The sequence below is a fragment of the Sus scrofa genome, chromosome Y (genome assembly GCF_054392235.1).
Source record: "Sus scrofa isolate SSC_HxYL_T2T_F1_AM1 chromosome Y, Sscrofa_HxYL_maternal_Yorkshire_Landrace_v2.0, whole genome shotgun sequence".
Classification (NCBI taxonomy): Eukaryota; Metazoa; Chordata; class Mammalia; order Artiodactyla; family Suidae; genus Sus; species Sus scrofa.
Window position 1 is genome coordinate 9,891,640 of NC_139402.1, and position 22,246 is coordinate 9,913,885.

The 22,246-nt window shown below is 51.4% G+C and overlaps 1 protein-coding gene across 1 annotated transcript in view; it reads right to left on the reverse strand.

The window, feature by feature from the left end:
- Window positions 1-21,212, reverse strand: part of GPR143 (G protein-coupled receptor 143) — a 38,474-nt gene extending 17,262 nt beyond the window's left edge. The window contains exons 1-8 of the mRNA XM_085009018.1: window positions 20,880-21,212; window positions 15,805-15,914; window positions 14,633-14,727; window positions 8,303-8,395; window positions 5,981-6,090; window positions 3,694-3,802; window positions 2,410-2,527; window positions 935-1,175 (exon numbers count right to left, since the gene is read on the reverse strand). Of these exons, the coding sequence (XP_084865144.1) occupies window positions 935-1,175; window positions 2,410-2,527; window positions 3,694-3,802; window positions 5,981-6,090; window positions 8,303-8,395; window positions 14,633-14,727; window positions 15,805-15,914; window positions 20,880-21,147 (1,144 nt within the window). The 5' untranslated portion in view covers window positions 21,148-21,212. The remainder of the gene's footprint in view (window positions 1-934; window positions 1,176-2,409; window positions 2,528-3,693; window positions 3,803-5,980; window positions 6,091-8,302; window positions 8,396-14,632; window positions 14,728-15,804; window positions 15,915-20,879) is intronic.
- Window positions 21,213-22,246: the final 1,034 nt, after the last annotated feature.

A 22,246-nucleotide genomic window follows, 5' to 3' on the forward strand; every position in this document is an offset into this window, starting at 1 on the left:
GCGGAAAGAAATCTGACTAGTATCCATGAGGACGCAGGTTTGATCCCTGGCCTCACTCAGTGGGTAAAGGATCTGGCATTGCCATGAACTGTGGTGTAGGTTGCAGACGTGGCTCAGACCCCGAGTTGCCGTGGCTGTGGTGTAGGCCAGCAGCTGTAGCTCCAATTGGACCTCTAGCCTGGGAACCTCCATATGCCGCAGGTGCAGCCCTAAAAAGAAGGAAAAAAAATTTTTTTTTAGTGAAAAGAGCACAGAGTTTGAAGACCACAGTGCAAGTCCTGAAATGAAAAGAATAGATTAGAAGAGCCAGTACTGGACGACTGGCATTTCATCTTTAATGCCACCCCGAGTGAGCTGGGCAAACCAAACAGCACTTAGAGTCTACAGAGGTCCTGTCCTCCAGTCTCCTGCCTTACAGCAAATGTTAGTGATGGTTCTGAAGTGACAATTGATGTCATATTCAAAATGCCATCCAGGGAATTCCTGCCGTGGTGCAGTGGGTTAAGAATCCAAGTGCAGCAACTCTGGTTGCTACAAAGGCATGGGTTTAACCCCAGCCTGGTGAAGTGGGTTAAAGGATCTGGTGTTACAGCTGCAACACCTGGCCAAGGAACTTCCATATGCCACGGGTGCAGTCATTAAAAAAAAAAAAAAAAAAAAAAAAATTTAATGCCATCCAGCCCAAGGAAGAGCGAGTTAGCACTAACACAATACAAGGCTAGGTACTTAATAACTAAAGGCCCCACCGTGATATTAAAAGGACAGGTGGACGATGAGATGCAAGATGAACAGTGTAACTTTCCATTCACACCCTAAAGCAGGTTACAGACGTCGGGACAGAAACCTCCACACCAGCCGCCTCGTCGTGTGACAAAGGACTTGCGGGGAGCCCTGGGTCCCCGCCCTGGCCGCCTGCCCGGCGGAGGGCCCTTACCTTCGGACAGCAAGCTCAAGGCCTCGTCGGACGTGTGCCCGCCTGTCCGCACCTTCCCGCCGGCAGGGCTTTCCCGGGGCTCGCGGGAGCCCCCCGGGGACGGCTGGGCCCGCTCGGCGGCCGAGGTCGTCATGGAGTCCCACTGGATCTCTTTCCGGGGAGACTGGAAATCCACGCTGCAGCCTGTCCAGCCATAGAAGGCCAGAGACAAGAGGAACCCTTGGGCTGGGTTCAGGATCCCCTGGGAGGGCGGACAAAGAGACGGTGGGTCAGGGCGGGGCAGAGGGGGAGGGGGCGGGGCGGGAGGGCGGGGCTGAGCACATGGGCGGGGTGGAGGGAGGGGCGGAGGGAAGGGGCGGGGCCAGAGGGGACCCGTAGGAGCCGAGGGGGATGAGGCGGGGGAGGGCAGGGGCGGGGCCAGAGGGGGATGGGGGAGGAGGACCGGGATCTCCGTGCCCTAGGGGCTGGCCTCACTGGGACTTGGGGGTTGGTGGGTTTGGGCCCAGATATTGGCTGGAGGTGCCTTGAGATGGGGGCGGGGGGGCGGGTCTGGAGGAGACAGACCGTGGCAGGGAAGGAAAAGGGGAGCAGCAAGGGGGTTGCACAGGACCGTCTGTACCCCGGCCTGGCCGAGCTTTCCAGCAAAGACACAGGAGCTCGCCACCTGCACTCGCACGGGAATCAGATTTCACAACGGCGCCTGAGGCTCACCCTGAGGCTGGCCGACCTCCCTCCCCGTACGTGGGGTCCGTACAAAAGACCCACAGCACAGGGATGGAGGCATTTCAGGCACCCACATTCCCCTGACTCTGAAGCAGCACGAGAGTTAATTCTGTGCAGGGTACCATGTCCCTCTCCATCAACAGCTCATGTGTGGATTTTTGTTTTGCAAATGCAATATAATGAAAACACTGGGGTAAATCTACCATGGTCTTCCCACCTGATTATCATTTAGGTATCGCTAGTCAACATTTTTTCATACATGGAAAAAAGTCATCAGGTAATTTTTAGGTCCTGGCATTTTTCACTTAATACTACATTCCATAATTGTCATTTTTAATATGCACATAACATTCCATCAAGATCAAAGATCATAATTTACTTAACCACTCCCTTTTTAAAAAAAATCTGCATTTCTAGAATTCTTTATAATCGTAGATAATGTTATAAGGACTATCTTCCTCCCCATGGCTTTTTCAGTCAGAAATATTTCTTCAGGATAAATCTGCTGATATTTCAAGTTTCCCCAAAAGGTTTGTACACTTGCCAAATGGCTTTACCAGCGTCCGACATACCCACTTAATAACGATCCCAGCAGTGAATGAGACTAGTTAGCTGGTGGATGGAGGCCAGATGTAGGTTCCCCAGGAACACCGTCAACTACATATTTAAGTGGCATATACATCATACTTGGGAGTGGTTTTTATTCTTCTGTTTGTTTTTTCCGATAAGATTTTCAATCAAGATGGACCTACCATAATGAACCACGTGGTCTTGGCTGCAATTCGGACCTGTTTCAAAGAGGCTCCACTGATATCTGGCTGCATTTCAAGATAGAATAAAAGGCTTTCATTGATGATGTTTGACATCCAACTGTTGGAAAGAAAACGGTCCACGGGTAAAGAGAACACGCCACAGAATCCGTCTTGAGGGCTGGGCATCAGGCATCATGTCTAGCAAGACCTAGAAGTCCTGCAGAGGCGACCACTTCAGCAGGAAGGAGGCGCCACCTGCTGTCGGAGATGCTCCCTCCCCTCCCCCATGCCCCCCCACTTCCGGGTCTGACCATCTGAAGCGAAGACCAGCAGCTCCCCCCCACCAGGGGAACCCAACACCACAGCAGGTGTGAGGTTCCAGCACAGATCAAATCATCCAGAATGCATTCTCCCTTAGAAAACAAAGCTAGCGTTCAGATGGATGCCAAAACAAGTCTTGGCATGTTCTTTGATTTGGCATTTTTTTTAAGTGTAGTCGATTTACGGTGTTGTACCAATGTAAATCCTGGCGTTTTATGTCTGAATTTTTTGAGGTTGCTATTGGTAGGCACAGGGGATTTTTAGAGGGAGGTCATTTATGTCTCGCATGAGTGAAGGTACAAACACACCTCCTCGCCGTCAGATAAATTATTAACAGCACAAAGGCATGCCCTGTCAGGCAAAGCATCCCTTCACCGCAGCGAAGGGTCTTTTGATTCCAGTCTCCTCTGTGCTGGTTGCAGGTCTGTTCGGAGAGCACCTGTGATGGAGGGTTGCCCAGGAGAGGAAGCCGCTCTCTACCTGCTGGCCTGAGCTGTGCGTCACCACCCCAAAGACGTGCGCCTGACCTTGTGTCCCAGACGCGGGAATCCTGGGGTCAAGCCAGATGCAAATGGGTGGCTTGAGAAGCGGCGAGGGAGCACTTTGAGTGTGATCAGCGGGACAAAACACCGGATGCATATGGTTGTGGGGCAGGGCGGGGGAGGGGGGGTGTATCAAGACTAAACTCGGGACTTTTTGATGTAACAGCTTTTTACGTCATATGAATAGATTTGAGTATCTTTCCAGCAGTTCACGGATGGCAGAACTTGCCTTCCTGCCTCGCGAGCATTTCCTCAAAAGGCACAAGTTTCAAAGATTTCCTTTCTAAAGACCCTTCCCTTTGGAACGTTCAGGTCACACTTGGAAAAGCCAGTGACATGTGGTTTGCACATCCCTTCCCAGGGACAGTTTTGTGTCTTGTTTTTTGGTTTTTTTAAAAAGAAAAAGAAGAAGAAATATTACCAAATAATGAAAACCAGCATTATTTTGAAAAATCGGGTCTTGATCACAGCTCCCATCCGCCTCTCGTTCTCTGTGTAAACTCCTTGTCTTCCTTTTAGTAAAGAGGCCACTGCGAAGACGAGAGGAGAACCGTGTGTAACTATTTATTCCATTATTTACGTCCAGTGGAGATGCTCCCTCCCCTCCCCCACCGCCCCCACTTCCGGGTCTGTCCATCTGAAGCGAAGACCAGCAGCTCCCCCCCACCACCAGGGAAAGAGCAGCAGAGCAGATGGGAGCCTGTAACCAAAGCCAGAGGCACACAAAGCCAGCAGGACCCGGCCCTGTTGTCCTCACAGCTGCCACCATGCGGTTCTCATGGACACCAGAGAATGTATTGGTTTTTAAACATTTGCCTTGAAATAATTTGAGATTTACATAAGATCTGCAAAGATCAGTTCCCGGACGCCTAGACCCAGCTTCCCCCAAAGGTACCATCTTACACCCCCCCACCCTGCCCTGGTCACCGCAGTCACCAGGAAGAAATCCACATTGGTCCCGTGCTATTAATTAAGCTCCGGATTGTGGCTGCGCTTTCCTAGTTCAGGAACTCTATTTTCTTTCTTTCTTTTTTCTTTTTTTTTGTCTTTTCATCCTTTTAGGGTGGCACCTGTGGCATATGGAAGTTCCCAGGCTAGGTGTCCAATTGGAAAATCGGAACTGCGGCTGCCGGCCTACACCACAGCCACAGTAACACCAGTCTGAGCCGTGTCTGTGACCTACACCACGGCTCACGGCAACGCCGGATCCTTAACCCACCGAGTGAGGCCAGGGATGGAACCCACAACCTCATGGTTCCTAGTCGGGTTCGTTTCCACTGCGCCATGACAGGAACGCCCCAGGAACTCTATTTTCAATGATTTATATTTTTTATTAGAAAAATGCACACTCACCCTTTTCGAATGAGGAGGGATTTAACACATTTCCTTGTAGACAACTTGGAAAATATAAAAAAGTTTAGGAGTTTCTTGGTGGTACGGTGGGTTAAAGATCCAGCTCAGGTCATTGCTGGGGTGTGGCTTTGATCTCTGGCCTAGGAATTGCTGCAGGCAGTGGTTGTGACCAAAAAAATAATAAATACATAAATAACTTAAAAGTTTAGGAGTTCCTGTTGTGGCTCAGCGGTAACAAATCAACGAGTATCCATGAGGATGTGGGTTTGATCCCTGCCTCACTCAGTGGGTTGAGGATCCGGCGTTGCTGTGGCTGTGGCATAGGCCAGCAGTTGTAGCTCCGATTTGATACCTAGCCTGGGAACCTCTATGCCACGGGCGTGGCCCGAAAATAATGAAAACTAAATAATTAATTTAATTAAAGTTTAGAAGAGAATTAATGACCCAGGGTCCACTCAGAGACAACCACTCTTAGCATCTTAGTGTCTTTCTTTCTAGTCCTTTTTGTAGAAGTCATGTTCACCTGCTTGATATAATGGAATCATTATTTTTAATGCAATTTTGTTGGGGCGGGGGCTATATTTAATGTACTAGTTTTAAATGAAGATAGGAAAAACGTGACCCAGAGAGCCACAGCCATTGCCTCTTCCTAGTGGGGGGGACTTGACTTGTTTTAAAGTCCTGCCCTCAGCCTTTCTGTGAAGGTGGGTTTCCTTATTGTGCCTTGAGGGAGCCACACACAGCCCCAGGTCCCTGGAGACCTGCCCCAGGTCACGCTTCCTTGAGGATGGGGTGGGGGTTGGAATGCCGGTCCCTGCCTGGGCCCAGAGGTCTTTCTAGTACCTTCTGCTGACTCACGACATCCCGCTTATCCAGTTAGTACCCCTGCATCTGACTCATTTCCCGTGCTCTCCTTCCTGTTTCCTGCCCCACGGGGAAAAGACACAGCCCCACACATCAAGGTTGCGGGGGGGGGGGGGGGTGCCCACCACCACTAGGTTCACATCCGTCCCTTCCCCTGGGCTCCCCTTTCCTCTTCAGCTCCCGTCTCCCCTCCACAGGCTTCCAAGGCCACCCCAGGCCTGGCCAGGGCAGACTCAGGATGAGACTGGACGGAAGGGAGAAGTCCCTCGGTCCCTACTTTGAGCTGACACATGCTGGCAGAGAAGGCGGACAGCCCGTCACGGCGCTGCTCCCATTCGTGGGGGAAACCGACTCCGTTCCCCGCCCGGACCTCCTCTGCTCCTGTCTCTGCAAGATGCCGTGTGAGGTCGGTGGTCCTAGATGATCCCTGAACCCAAGACCAGGGGGCCGCCCGCCACTGCCTGGCCCCGGAGCCCCTGCCTGTGATATACCTGCAGTCACCGTCTTGCGAAACAGTATGGGGTTGGCCACGAGGACGAGCAGCAGTGGGAAGTAGGTGGTGACATAGTGGGGGATGGCGTGCTCCAGACCCCTGTCACACCTGAGGGGGGAAAGCCAAGTCAGTCTCGACAAAACGAAGCTCTGCCTGGCAGACGCTGCCTTAGCCGGGAGCCGAGGCAGGAGGAGCGAGAAGGGAATTGCACAGAGCTTCCGACTCTGCTCGAAGGCAATCTGGCTCGTGGCTCGTGTCTGCAAACAAGCCACACATCGCAGAAGAAGAAGGGGCTCAGTCTCCTACCTGGGGGTGCTTTTAAAATTCCCTGCTGGGAAAAGGTAAAGAAAGGCCAGACTCTGGGATGGTGTTTCCCCCTCTCAGCTCCCCACTGGGACTCTTCACAGAAACCACACAGTTCAGGCCAGACAAAGGCACTCAGTGAACAGCGAGGTTTTGAGCCCTCATTCCCCCGCCCTGCGCGCTAAGCCTGGCTGACCTCGCAAGTAAGAGCCAGGCTCTGCCCTTGATCCACTCCAAATGCCCGGGCTTCAGACTGCGCAGGGCAGGTGTCTTCACGCTTGTGGATAATCATGTCCGCCGATTCTTTTCAGGGGGAAGGACCAGGATTTGTACTGACGGGCCGTGGGAATCACCCATCCACACGGGACACCGAGGGGCAGGTGCGGGTATGTTACCCAGGCGGAACCGTCAGTTGCCGAATGCATGGACAGTGGCCGAGGGGGGGTCCAAAGCAGAGGGTAGGTTGCTCCGCCTGACCCAAGAGGAGGTGGAAAAGCAGAGGAGGGAGCAGCCCTGTGGCCGCCAGAGGAAGAAGGATAAAAGGCCAGCACTGGCTTTTCGGTGCAAGGAATGCTTGCGCCAGAAGGGGGAAAGTGGCAGAAAATGCAGGGATAAAAAAACAGGCAAAAGCAATGCGGTGCCCGTCTTTTGTTGCCCTAAGGATTCCACCACCACCTTGGAATGCTACCTTCTTTTTAGCAGAAGCTTTCCTCTTCCACTGTGAAAGCTACACTGGTCTGGAAGGGCTTGAGGGGAGCTAGGGGAACCAGAGGAGGGAAAGACAAACGTGGAGGCCGGGACAAGAGTGAGGGTGGGAGCCTGGAGCGGGCTCGCGGGCCATGAAGACAGAGACAGTGGCGGATGAAGATGCTTCAGGGGCGGCCGAGGGAAGACACAGGCACCGCAGACCCCGCAGCCACGGCTGCCTTGCGCCCAGGACCCCTCCAGTGGATGTGAGTGATAAAAATGCCCTTTCCCATAAGCCCTTTCCCCTGTAAGAGCAGCTCATTCTGGATTTGTCCTTTTAAGGTTTCTGGGGAGAGCATGACAGAGACCTGGAGCTGGTCTCTGTGCACAAGGCCACACCCAGCCACGCCAAGGGAGACGCCTCAGTGAGAGGCTATAAGAAATCAAAAAAGAAGAGGGAGAAATGGTTTACACCACCATCAGCAGACGTGTTCTGTGAAGGACCAGACAGTAAAGAGTCTGTGCTTCAGAACCCCTCACAGCCTCTGTCAAAACTCCTCTAATGTGTGAAAGCAGCCATAGAGGATACCTTTGCAAGTGAGCACGGCTGTGTGCCAATAAAACTTTATTTACAAAGGCAAGCAGAGGGCCGGGTGGGACCCGAGGGCCGTGCTATGCAGATGCCTGGTCTACACCGCCCTGAGATCACAAAGAGACAATGTCCGAGCTCCGTTTTTCAGTTTTCCCTTGACCATTAGGGTACATATCCTTGGAGGGAACCTGAAGCTTTACAGATGGTTGCCCTGGTGGATTTTAAACTTGAAGAAAGGCCAAAGACACGCTCAGAGGCCATGCGTCCCAGTATCTGTGTCCAGAAGAGCACAGGATAGAGGAGGTGTGAGAACAGTGCAACCAGCAGAGGCTTCAAATTGGCTCTTCTAGGCACAAGCCTTTGTCTTCCAGCCATCTCGACCTCATTCTAAGGATGCTGCCCTCACCTGCTTCCCCACAGGAAGCTGGTTGGAAGAATACAGGTTAAAGAGTGGGCGGTGGAAGGCTGCGTCAATCTGGAGGGGACGCCTAGAGCCTGGCACCCAGGTGGATTGGCGGAGAGGCACCCCCAGCTCTGCATCCACCCTGCCAGGCGGCCACCCGCAGGCACATGACAGGCAGAGGCTGGGACACTAACTCCAGGTGCAAGGCTGTGTGGTCAATGGATGAACACAGCCTGCCCACCAGGTGCCCACGCGGGCAGGGCCAGCACTTCCTGCAAGAGGACACACCAGGGGTGCAGGGGTTGGGGAGTGGGCTTGTGGCGGGGGGTGCTTACCTGGCCATGGAAGGGTAGTAGAGCATGAACGCTCCCTCCACGCAGAGCAGCGCAGCCAAGCCCCAGGCCATCATGTGGTACAGCAGGATGGTGCTAGGAGAGGAAGGAGCAGGGGCGGCCCCACCCGAGGTGCCGTCAACAACCCCGAAGCATTCAGTAGGTGCACAGCGTTGTGCAACCACACCTGTATGCAGTTCCTCATCAGCCCAAAAGGAAAGTCCAGACCAGGAAGCCGTCCTACCCCATCACTCCTGCCCCCCGGCGCCTGGCAACCACTCTCTGCCTCTATGCATCTGCCTCTTCCCAACGTTTCACTAAACGGACCCATGCATGATGTGGTCTTTTGCATCTGGCTTCTCTCACCCGACCTAAGGCTCTCCAGTGAAGGGGAGCGAGACAGGACACCTCCAAGTCCTCCTGAGAGCCCGGCTCCCCCTGTCAGCATGGTGCTCCCAGCCTCAGCCTGCCCAGAGTCAGCTCCTACCTAACACAGGAGTGTCTCAACACTCAGCCCAAACCAAGAAGCAGCTCTCCAAGAAGTGGGTGGTTATTCCATGTTCCAGGAGAGCAGGGAGGCTTCCTAGCTTACCCCCCCTCCCCATCCCACCCCCACTCCCTGCAGCGTTCCCCTTATGTCCTAGCTGCCATCTCTGCCCTCCACCTCTGTGCTCCCCACAGCCCCCACCCCATGCCTCGAAAGACTCGAGGCAGCAAGCCTTGCAGATGGGGTCAGGACCACAGACGACCTGAGCACGTGCAGAGCTATCTGGCATTTTTTTTTTTTTAATGGCCCCATGACACATAGAAGTTCCCGGGCCAGGGATTGAAGCTGAGCCACAGCTGTGACAACACCGGATCCTTTAACCCACTGCGCCAGGCTGGGGATAGAACCTGCACCTCTGCAGAGACCTGTGCCTTCACAGAGACCGGGGCTGGAGCAGTTGGATCTTAACCTCCTGCACCACAGCGGGAGCTCCTATCTGGCTCTTTCAATACAGCGCTGCTCGGTTTGTGTCTTTTCTGCAATGGGAAGGAACAGGCCCCAGGGCTCCCTCGGAGGTGCTCAAAACTGTGCCAGACATATGGCCAACAGTGTGACCCCAGACTCATCAGGATTCTAATTCTGAAGATCAGCTGCGTAGACAAAGGGAGCCATCAGGCTGGGGGAAAGGACGCCCTTCTACAAGGAGACAGGAGGGAAGAGACAGGCAGGAGGAGGGAGACCCTTCTCAGCCAGGTTCCCGGGAGGCCACATGGTGCCGCCCACACTCTCTCTGGTTCCCGGCGGCCCTTCCCTGCACATCCGGGCCTGGCAGCGCATCCGGGAGTGTCCGGCCCAGAAGCCAGAGGCTTTGTAGGACACGCAGCAAACTAAGGAGCAGCCTTCTGCAGGGCTGGGCTGGGGAAGGGTGGGATCTCGGCATGCCAGACCCCAGCCCTGGGCTGGAGGAGCCAGTGGTGTCCTCCGAGGTGGGAGGGAGCCGCAGGGGCGAGGCCAGTGCTGAGCTCCCCAAAGCCCTGTGGTCGGTTCTCCAGCTGCAAGTGGCCTCGAGGGGAAGGAAGTGACAGATGGGCCATGTGCCCCAAGCGGCAGCCACTTCAATGACTGACACAACCGAACACCACACCAACGCCGCCTCCTTTCTTCTGAGTCCAAGGGAGGTTTCACGCGAAGGTCCTCCCCACCCCCTCTGCTCTCACCTCTTCCTTTTCTTGGAGCATCAGCCACGTTGACTCCGAGCGTTTCCCGGGATCTCAGGCGCCTTTCGTTAGTGTTAAAACCTGTCTGTCCCCCACCTGGAGCCAGACTACAGTGAATATTTTGTTTTTAAACTGACTTAATGATTTTTCATAGGGAAAATTCTCCTGCACCAAAGGAAACGGCCAAAGGCTGGGAGGATCTAGCAGATGATGTGGATTTAATGGAGCCACACCCGCGAGGTCTGGCCCCCTGCCCAGGAATTCCTCGGGACCCTTCCCCGCCAGCTGCAGGCGCTTCGTTGCCACCTACAGAATCCACTCCACCCTCAGCTATGGAAACAAAGAGGGGCTGCAGAAGCTCCTTACAGGACCCACACTCTCAGGTCAGCTCTAAACCCAGCCCTCGCTGGGGGAGGCACGGCCGCTGGCAGGGATGAGTGCGGGCAGCGTCTCCACGGCTACAGAGCACATCTGCTGTCTCCGCTGTAGGCCTGCTCCTTTCTGGTGGGAGAGCCCGCTTCACTGCCCTGGCTCTTATCCTTGGGACGCCTCTGGGTGATTGGCATTCCTGGACCTTCGCCTCCTGTTTGATGGGCAGGTCCTTGGAAGCCTGGCAGCCTGCAGTCTCCGCACATCCCCAGCCTCCTGCCTGTGCCAACGCTGAGCTCCAAGATGAATTCCAGATGCTGCCCCAGGTCTCAGGAGAGCTTCCTGATTGCCTGTCCTGGCTTCTCAGGGCTCTGTCTGTCCTCCAGGTCCAAAGAGCTGTCCAACTCCAGTCCCCCATAGGTAGAGATGCAACCTGCCTCCTTCAATCACAGCAGGAAACATACTGTTCTAGGTTCCTTTCAGCGCTCCAAAGCTCTTTTTGTTTGCTTTTTAGAGGAATAGGCATTAAATTTATTCTGCAGTTTGGACCCATGGATGTAGCCTACAGGCAAAAGTCTGTTTCTACTCAACCATCGACAATAATCTCTCCAGAGAGCCGCGAGGTGTTCCAGCAGATAGATATTTACTGAGACTTGTGGAAGATCTTTATGGACCCAGCTGAATGTGATAACCTCTTCTGAAATTCCTCTTCGATCCCTGGTGTTTTGGGCACACGGGCAAGTTTGTGCCAGGCCATCACAGTGGAAAGCCTGGGTGTGTGGGTCTTCACAGGTAAGGGTGACCATGCTGGCTGCTTGCTGGCCACACACGCTCTTAGGGCAGCTATGCGTGTGTCACTGAGATACACAGTATATCTTTGGGAAACGACATGATAAGAAATTGTTGCCCATTTCTGTTTTCTGAAAGTGGTTTTGGCTTTTGGAACTAAGCCAACACCCTGATCAATATGGGATCATTATAGTGGACAATACTGTTTGGGAATTTAATAGAAAAAATCCAATAACAGAGGCATGGCTACCAAGGGACGAGGGTGATAATCCAAGCTTCCTTTTATCTCCACAAACTAACCGGTAGTCTGTGAGACCTCTAACTGGGTTATCCTTCCAAAAGCGAGTGAAGGAGGCATCAGACAGGAGCTCATATGTATACCTCGCTTCAGGGACAAATTCCTATCTTAAGTCCCTATTACTTTCTGCTTTTTTCTGTAGCCCAAACTAATTCTTACCGATACACCTCACTGGCTGCCTTTGACCTTGACTAACTTTTCTAGAGAATTTTCACAACCAAGTATACCTAGGTTTTGTACAAATGTGTAAGAGCTCAGGAACTAAGGTTTAAAGGTAGAAGGAACAAACACGAAAATGAAATAAGCATTCAATTTCAGGCCAGAGAGACAAAGTGAATGACGATGTGATATCCATAAGGTATAGCAACAATTTTAGAGTGCTGATTCCCTAAGATTGCCCAGTGTATTCTGTAGCCTGAATATGATCTTTATTTGCTTGCTGATATTGGTTTTAAAAGGGAACGTATCCGGAGTTCCCGTCATGGTTCAGTGGTTAATGAATCCGACTAGGAACCATGGGGTCGCGGGTTCGATCCCTGGCCTTGCTCAGTGGCTTAAGGATCCGGCGTTGTCATGAGCTGTGGTGTAGGTCGCAGACGCGGCTCGGATCCCGTGTTGCTGTAGCTCTGGCGTAGGCTGGTGGCTACAGCCCCGATTCAACCCCTAGCCTGGGAACCTCCATATGCCACAGGTGCAGTCCTAAAAGGACAAAAAAAAATTTTTTTTAATTAAAAAAATAAAAGGGAACGTATCCAACAAACGGTGCTGGAACAACTGCATGTCCACCTACCAAAGAATAAAAGTGGACTTGATGCTCCCTACACGCAAAAATTAATTCACAGCTCTGAACTCTAAATAAAAGTATTCCAACTGGAAAACTCTTAGAAGAAAACAGAGGTATACATCTTTGTGACTTCAGGTTAGGCAGTGGTTTCTCAGATGACAGCAAAAGCACAAGAAATAAGAGAAAAAAATAGAAAAATCAGATTTTATAAAAATCAAAAACTGTTAAGCTTCAAAGATACCATCAAATAAATGGAAAGATACCCTATTAAATGGGAGAAAATATCTCTAAATCATACACCCAATGAGGTATTTGTGTCGTGGATGCATAAAGAACACCTAATAACTCAACAATAAAAAGACAATCGGGCCAATTAAAAACTGGGCAAAGGACTCAAGGAGTTATTTCTCCAAAGCAGGTATATAAATGGCCAATAAGCCCGTGAGAAGATGCCCCCCATCATTCGCCATCAGAGAAATCAAAACCACAGTGAGATACCACTTCCAACATGGCTAACATCTCAAAAACCAAACCACACACAGAAAATAACAGGTTGTTAGCAAGGACCTGAAAAAATTGGAACCATCATCGTACAGTGTTGGTGCAAATGTAAAATGTTTCAGCCTTTTTGGAAAACAGCTCAGCCGTGGCTTTCAAGGTTATACAGAGTTACTCAGTGACCCAGGAATTCCACTCTGAGGTGTACCCCCAAAAGTATACAGTGAAAACCTAAGTCCACACAAACACCTGTAAGCAAATGTTCATTGTAGCATTATTCCTCAGAGTCAAGACAATGGGAAACAACCTAAAAGTCCATTGACTGATACATGGATAAAATGTGGATAATGAAACAATGGAATACTATTCAGCAGTGAACAGGAATGAAGTACTGATTCATGCTACAATGTGGATAAAACTTTTTTTTTTTTTTTCCTTTTTCTAGGGCTGTTCCCACGGCATATGGAGGTTCCCAGGCTAGGGGTCTCATTGGAGCTGTAGCTGCCGGCCTACGCCAGAGCCGCAGCAACATCAGATCTGAGCCACATCTGTGACCTACACCATAGTTTATGGCAACGCCAGATCCTTAACCCACTGAGCAAGGGCAGGGATCAAACCCCAAATCTCATGGTTCCTAGTCAGATTCATTAACCACTGAGCCACGAAGGGAACTCCAGTGTGGATAAACCTTGGCTATAGAAGCCTGAGTTTAAGCCGCCAGATATGAAAGGCCACATAGTGTATGATTCCATTTACAGGACAAATCTAGAGACAGACAGATGTGAAGTTGCCAGGCGGGGAAGGGAAGATTGGCAATCAACAGGAATTTGGGGGAAGAATAAAATGGCATGGAACCAAAGAATGTTGAAACAACACACACACACACAAAGTGGTGATGGTTGCATAATTCTGTGAATATGCTAAAAAATTGATTTTATATATTTAAACAGGTAAATTTTATAAAGCTATTAAAAAAAAAAAAAGCAAGGGCTCCATGCAGAGGGGACCCCCGCCACGAACTTGGTGGGTTCAAATGCCTCCTTGGCCACTGAGACACAGACCCTGCCCTCCCAATTCTCTTTGGAACTGAGGTTCCATGTGTCTCTGCTCATTCACACACAGGCACATCCCGGATACAACCCCAGCACCCGGTTACCAAATGCCTGTCATGTTCACTTCTCCCAGGGTCTCCATGAGGTGGGTACTGTTTTACGGCTGAGAAAACACAGGTTCAGAGAGGTTTAGCACCATGCCAACAGTCACACAGCTAGTGAGTGACACGGCTGGAATTTGAACCCACCAGGGTCGAGGCACTAACCTTCCTGCATTCCTGCCAGGCGGCTCCAGCATTCTTGGGCTCCGTGTTTAGCATGACGTATCCATACATGTGTCTAAGGATTTTTTTTTTCCCTAAACTTTTAAATACCATCAAAATCTTTTATATTCATGCCAATTCTTTTTTAGGATTTGTCTAGTTCCAAATATTTAATTTATGGAAGTACCTGTTAACAGGCTTTTATTTTTTTTATGTTTTAATTTTTTCTTTTTAGGGCTGCACCAGCAGCATGTGGAAATTCTCCGGCTGGGGTTAAACTGGAGCTGCAGGCCTACACCACAGCCACAGCGACCTAGATCCTTCACCCACTGGCGGGGGGGGCAGGGATCAAACGTGCATCCTCATAGATATGAGTCGGGTTCTTAACCTGCGGAGCCACGATGGGAACTCCTCTTTCCGGGATTTTAAAATGCTCAACATTTTGATCCTGCCTTCAAAGGTTCTGATCAGCCGTGTCTGCCAATGGCAAACAAGACCCTCTGGAGCGCTCAGCTCTCTCCAACCCGCCCTGGGGAAACCAGGCAGGGCAGGAGGCCGGCTGCTTCCTCTGCGTACCTCAGTCCCGCCGATCTCCGGATCACCAGGTAGGCGTCGACTGCATAGCAAAACAGCCACCAGAAGCAGGCGCTGTAGAGCAGCTGGATCCACGTCTGTAACGGGGAAGAGGCGGCATCAACGCTCCCGGGCGCGGACTCCAGACTGCCCGGCCCGCGAAAAGAGCTGGCCCACGCCCGCTTCCTCTGACGTCAGGAGGCAGCGCGTGAAAGCCCTCAGGACGCACGTGGACCGTCTTGGAAGCCGAGGCCGGGAGGCGGCCCCGGCGGGGCGTGCGCCTTTGTGCCCAGTCTGGTCCAGCGAGCCCTGCCTGGCGCTGCCCTTGTAGGCCCGGAGATAAAGGGCTCAGATGTGCCGCTTGGCCGGGCAGGAGCGCCCAAGGGGCCTTTGAACCAGACGCTCTTTTGCGGAGAACCAAGGAGGGTGGGCGGGAAGGGCCCTCTCAGCAGAAGGGGAAGGCGGGGGGCGCACATTAGACGGGCACCGGCGCTATACTAAGACCCACGCTCCAGCCGGAGGCAACCGAGGGGAGCTGACATTCTGCCGCAGATCGAGGGGCAGCTTCCGTGCCCTTTGGAGGTCGTTATCTTGGTGGACACAGCACTATGCACACACACGGAGATATATTTAAGTATATACTTCCTTAAGCATACAGCCAGTCAATAACTGCTTTTTTCTTTGGCCAGCTTTTTTTTTTTTTTTTCCCCCTTCTTCTTTTTTGGCGGACCCGCGGCATGTGGAGTTCCCGTGACAGGGATCAGATCCCAGCCGCAGCCGCGGCAATGCCGGATCCTTAACCTACTGTGCCGGGGCCGGGGATCGAACCTGCGTCCCAGTGCTCCCAGGACACCAGAGATCCCACTGCGTCACAGGGGGCTCCATCTAAGGTAATGATGTTGTGTGTGTTTAAGGGTTGGGGGTGGGGGGGTAAACACACTAGCGCAGAGGCTCTCAAACTTGAACGTGCGTCAGAGACTACCCCCCCCCCTCCCCGGCGCCGCCCTGCCCCTAGCTTGCCTCAGGGTTCCTGCTCCGAGGGAGCACAGCAGCAGCGTCTCTGAGCTTATGCATTTCTAAGAAGGAGGGTTGCTGGGAGGGTTGGGAGCACAATGAGGACACAGACTAACAGGAGCAGAGGGGAGGGGACATGAGACCCAGGGAGGCACACTCACTGCAGTCCCCACGCAGAAGGCAGCCGGCCACACGTCTGTGCCATTCACGTCGGAGATGTGGTCCACGAAACTTGGGAATCCTAACCACACCGAAGACCGGACTATGATACCTAAAGGAGAATTGGGTGATGCTTTGTACCTGGTCCTATTTCCAACCTAAAGCTGACTCGCTGACTCTGTGAAAATGGTGGGCGGACTGGTGGACAGATGGATGGACGGGTGGGTGGGTGGATGGATGGATAGGAAGGGAGAGAGAAAGACGGGAGGAAAAGATGGGAGAGAAGGAGGAAAGAAACACAAATTGGTGTGTGCAGAGACAGAGAAGAAAATAAGAGTCAGAAAATAATTATCATCGTCGGGAAGCAATCCTCGGCACTCTGATGTCATCATTAGCCGAAGTCGTGTCTTTTGTTGTTTTTGTTTGTTTGGCACTTAGAAGTGATTATGTGAATAACAATCTGTACTTCTTGGCTATCTTTTTATTATTTAATTTTTATTTTTTACTTTTTACAGCTGCACCTGCTGCCTGTGGAAATTCCCAGGCTAGGGGTCAAATTGGAGGTGCAGCTGCCAGCCTACACCACAGCCATGGAAATGCCGGATCCCAGCCAAGTCTGGGACCTATACTGCAGCTTGCGGCAACACCGGATCCTTAACCTGCTGAGGGAGGACAGGGATCGAGCCCACATCCTCACAGACGCTGTGTTGCATTCTTAACCCACTGAGCCACAATGGGAACTCCCTATTTTTTTTTTATTTATTCATTTTTTTGGCCTCATCTGCAGTGTGCAGAAGTTCTAGGGCCAGAGATGGAACCCTTACCACAGGAGTGACAATGCTGGATCCTTACCCACTAAGCCACCAGGGAACTCCTTGGCTATCTTTGCAACGTCCAAGTTAACTCTTCCTCACATAAAAAAAAAAAAAAAAAAAGCACATTCTGAAGTTGAAAAAGATAGTTCTTTCATTCTTCAAAAAAGTACATTTAGGAGTTCCCGTCGTGGCACAGTGGTTAACGAATCCGACTAGGAACCATGAGGTTGCGGGTTCGGTCCCTGCCCTTGCTCAGTGGGTTAACGATCCGGCGTTGCCGTGAGCTGTGGTGTAGGTTGCAGACGCGGCTCGGATCCCGCGTTGCTGTGGCTCTGGTGTAGGCCGGCAGCTACAGCTCCGATTCGACCCCTAGCCTGGGAACCTCCATGTGCCGCGGGAGCAGCCCAAAGAAATAGCAAAAAGACAACAAAAAAAAAAAGTACATTTAAAGAGTTCCAGGAGTTCCCTGGAGGCTCCATGGGTTGAGGATCTAGTGTTACTGCTGTGGTGCGGGTTTGATCCTTGGGCCTGCATGCTGCGGGCACAGCCAAAAAAAAAAAAAAGTTAAGATTTTCTCAAATTAGCTCTTGATAATCTGCTTTTGACTTTGATTATTTGTGAGTTTTCCTTGCTATTAGATCTAAATATCTAATTCTCCTGATAACAGTACGCACACCTAAGGTATATATATTAGGGTTCTGGCTTAGGTGATGCCATAGCCTTTGCCTAAGTATATACCATGTAACACATGCTGGAGGGCAACTGTGAGCAGTCGTTACACCCAAATGCAGTGTGTCTACCTAGCCTACTAACTACATACCGTGTAATACGCTACCAAACATATAGTGTGTGATACACCACTAAAGGGAACCATGAACACTAAAACCCTGAGCAATAGTTTCTCATTCTCAAGCACCAATCAAAAAAATAATGCTTGTCTTATATCTCGTGCTTTGCCATTTTCGGTACAGAGCGCCACCTCGAGCTCAGTCAACACCATGATTTTTGTTTGTATCTATAAGAGGTGATGGATGTTTACTACGCTTACTGTGGTCATTTCATGAGACGTGTAAGTTAAGTCATTATGCTGTACACCTTAAACTTCCACGGTGTTGTGTGTGTGTCAATTACATCTCAGTACAACTGGGAAGAAGCCATCCTATGAGATAGGTGTCTGTATTTCTTATTTTTCAGGGAGGAGGTCTGGTCACCAAGCCTTCCCCTGACGTCTGCTTCTGCTCATTTGCTCAGAAGGTCATGCACCATCCTTCTAGAGGCCAAAGGATGTACAAGCAGTAGTTCACTGACCCTTGAAAGATGTGTTGGCGCATCTCCAGAGTGTATTTCCAGATAGTCAAGTGACAGAAACGAAATTATGATTAAGATGCTTTTCCAAAATGCTTCAGACTCAGAAAGAAAATCGATTTTTAAAAATTTCTGATTTTTATACAATGTTTTTTGGTTTTTCTTTTTTGCTTTTTCAGGGTGACGCCTGCGGCATATGGAAGTTCCCAGGCTATGGGTCCAATCAGAGCTACACCACAGTCACAGCAACGTGGGATCTGAGCAGAGTCTGAAACCTACACCACAGCTCTCGGCAAAGCCAGATCCTTAACCCACTGAGCGAGGCCAGGGATCGAACCCGCATCCTCATGGATATGAGTCGGATTCGTGTCTGCTGTGCCACAACAGGAACTCCCTTTATACAATTGTTAAAAGTTATATTCTATTTACAGTTATGACAAAATTTGGCTGCATTCCCTGTGTTGTACAATACAGAATTTTTTTTTTTTCTTTTGGGCTTCACCCATGGCATGTGGACACTCTCGGGCCAGGGATTGAACCCACACCAGAGCAGTGACCTGCGTAGCAGCAGTGACAATGCTGGATCCTTAACCCACTGAGCCACCAGGGAACTCCAGAAACATCAATTTTTAATTTAATTATCCTGCACCAAATTGATGTTACCACTAATAGGAAGTGTTGCCTCCTGTCTTACTCCTCAAGTCTGAGAAACTGACTAGAGGTTCCACAGCATTGAACCGAAGTCAAGGTTCTTGAGTGCCTCTGATCACAGGAGTGAGAATAGGAGAACTAGGCCCTGGGACACACAGCCACCTGTGCCCAGACACCTGCTGCCACCCCCTCGGGGCCCGGAGGTGGAGGTCACTGCAAAGACCAACAGCCTTTGGCTGCCGTGCAAACATGACTGAAAACAGAATGGCCAGCACCTGCCAGCCCATTACAAAACACGGACAGGATCTGGATCCTGATTCAAACAAACCTACTGCAAGACAGCATGTAGGAGACAACTGAACATATGCCAATGATCCGCGGCTCGGATCCCGTGTTGCTGTGGCTCTGGCGTAGGCCGGCAGCTACAGCTCCGATTCGACCCCTAGCCTGGGAACCTCCATATGCCGCGGGAGCGGCCCAAGAAATGGCAAAAGAACAAAAAAATAAAAAAAAAAAAGAAAGAAAGAAACTTTTTCAGGGCATTCGCACTGTGGCACAGTGGGCTGAGAATCTGACTGCTGCGGCTCTGGTGGGTGGAAATGAGTGTTCAATCTCTGGCCCAGGAACTTCCATATGCTGTGGGTATGGCCATAAAATTAAAATTCTTTTTTTAATTAAAAAAAACTTTTTGCAGTTCCCGTCGTGGCACAGTGGTTAACGAATCCGACTAGGAACCATGAGGTTGCGGGTTCGGTCCCTGCCCTTGCTCAGTGGGTTCACGATCCGGCATTGCCGTGAGCTGTGGTGTAGGTCGCAGACGCGGCTCAGATCCCGCGTTGCTGTGGCTCTGGCGTAGGCGGGTGGCTACAGCTCTGATTCGACCCCTAGCCTGGGAACCTCCATATGCCGCAGGAGCGGTCCAGAAATGGCAAAAAGACAAAAACAAAACAAAACAAAAAAACCAAACTTTTCCAAAATAAAACGTTAAAATGGTCAGCAATATCTAGCTTAGAGGTCTGTAAAACATGCCATGCTTAGTAGAAAGCAGAGGTCAGCAAGGTTTCTGTAAAGGGCCAGAGAGAAAATACTTTAGGCTTTCTGGGTCATGCCTTTCCTGTTCAACATGTGCTTCTGCCCTGTAGGGCATAGATCGCCCCCCGACAACGCACAAACGCGCGGGGTAGCTGCTTTCCCATAAAACTGCACTTAATGATGCTGACATTGGACTTTCATGGAATATTTACCCGCCAGGAAATTTTCTTTGGATTAAAAAAAAAAAAAACAAAAACACTTGAAAATGTAAAACCATCCTTAGTTCATGGGGCATACATGGAGAAGAGGCAGCAGGCAGGATTTGGCCTGGAGGCTGTGGTTTGCCCGCCTGGTATAAAACCCAAACTTGGAGATCCCCTGTGGCACAACCAGATCTGCAGGATCAGTGGTGTCTCTGCAGCACTGGGACGCAGGTTTGATCCCTGGCCCAGCGCAGTGGGCTGAGGATCCTGCATTGCCCTGGCTTCTGCTTAGGTCACCACGGAGGCTCCTATCCTCCAGCCATATGCCGCATAGCAGCCAAAAAAAGAAAAAGAAAGAAAGAAAAAGGTGCCCAGACACCTGCTCAGCAGCGTAAGCTGCTGCCACCCCCTCGGGGCCCAGAGGTGGAGACCCCTGCAAAGACCAACAGCCTTTCGCTGCCGTGCTCATTGTAAATCCATACCCCGCAGAGCAGCCAAAAAAAGAAAAAGAAAGAAAGAAAAAGAAAAAAAAAATCTAACTTAAATATATAAATAAGTAAATGGATAAAAATTTAACCCATATATATATATATATATATATATATATATATATGTCAGATCTTCTTCGTGATTCTGCTAAATCGTTTTGGAAATGGCTGTGTGTAGGCTGTGTGTGGCCGCCCAAATATTAACTGTTAGTCTCTCCCTGATGGAACAATTACGGATCCATTATATTTTCTGCTTTTTCCCTAACAGCACTGGCTAAAGTTTCCCTAGGAACTGCAATAACAAATACATCAAACCGTTTAAAACCATAACAAAAGCAGCAAAGGTCCTTTGAAGGAACTTTTACCGCCGATGAAGGAACTTTTTACCGTTTGCACAGCCTCCTGTCGACCCGTCCATTCCCCCCCCCCCCCCCCCCGGGAGATGAGTCCTTACCTGCGAACCCACCGGTCCCAAGCTGGGGCCGCGCGCCCTCAGCCGCGCACGCACGGGTCCCCCACCCGCGGGCCGCGCGCCCGCAGCCGCGCACAGACGGTCTCCCACTCGCCGGCCGCGCGCACTTACCCAGGCAGCCCAGCAAGTCGCAGGCGGCGGCGGCGCGCAGGATGCAGGCGGAGGCCGGGGCGCGGGAGGAACCCGGCGGGGATGCCGAGGGGACCCCGGGGCCCGCGGGCCGGCGCCTGGGCAGCAGCTGCAGGAGACCGAGTGCCAGGCGGAGCGCGCCGCTGCCCAGGCACAGCGCGTGGAAGGCCCGCGGCTGGAAGCTCAGCACGAGCTCCGTGGCGGCGTCCCGCGTGGGGCAGCAGAAGGTCCCCAGGCGCGGGGAGGCCATGGGCAGTGCTGGGGATGCGGCTCGGGTCTGCCGGGTCCTCGCTGGCCTGCCTGGGTCATGTGCCCGGCCGGCTGGGGGAAGGGGGCGTCATGTGCCCTGGGCCTCCCCGTCGCCCCCGCCCCAATCCCCCGCTCAGGCCATAGAGGCGCCAGGCTCGGTGGGGGCCGTGCGCCTCTGCAAACCCACGAGGGCTCACGAGGGCGATGCTTGGTCGGGAGGCGGGGGAACGGGGGAAGGGGAGCGCCATTCCGGGAAATCAGCTTTCATTCCCTGGGGTTGATGCTGCAGCATCTAGAGCCCACAGTACTGCCATCGCGTTTTAACTGAACTTACCGGAAGGCACGCCTCGTGCCCGATCTGCCCTGTTTGAGACTCCGGCATCCCCAATTTTGATCTGTTTATGAGCAACTGTGACTGCAGCGACGGGCGTTAACATAGCGCAGTTGTACGGTCTCTCTCCCCTAGGAGAACAATCCCTTAGACCTAGGATTTTTGTTTAAAATCAAAGAATCCTAAAAAAATTTCTTAAATCAAAACATGGTTCATTTACAATGAAAACCTCTTAAAGGGGAAACTACTTTGCCTAACCGCGCCCCACCCCCACCCCACATCGATTATTGTACATTTCAGGTCTCAACAATGGAGGATTAAGCTTTGCACATTGTAAATTAGCTTGCTTGCTTGCTTGCTTTTTTTGTCTTTTGTCTTTTCAGGGCATATGGAGGTTCCCAGGTTAGGGGTCAAATCGGAGCTATAGCCGCCGGCCTACACCACAGCCACAGCAACTCAGCCACAGCAACTCAGCCACAGCAACTCGCAGGATCCGAGCCAGGTCTGCGACCTACACCACAGCTCACTGCAAAGCCAGGTCCTTAACTCACTGAGCAAGGCCAGGGATGGAACCTGCGACCTCATGGTTCCTAGTTATTTCCATTGCACCACGGGAACTGCAAAAATGAGCTTTCAAGCGTGATTCTGTTTAGGAAATTCTGTTTAAGGTCATTCAGAGTTTCCTAACTGCTTTAATTTACCAATGAATTCATGATACATGGACAATCATGCTTTGTCCTATATCCATAAAAGCGTCAAAATGATATTA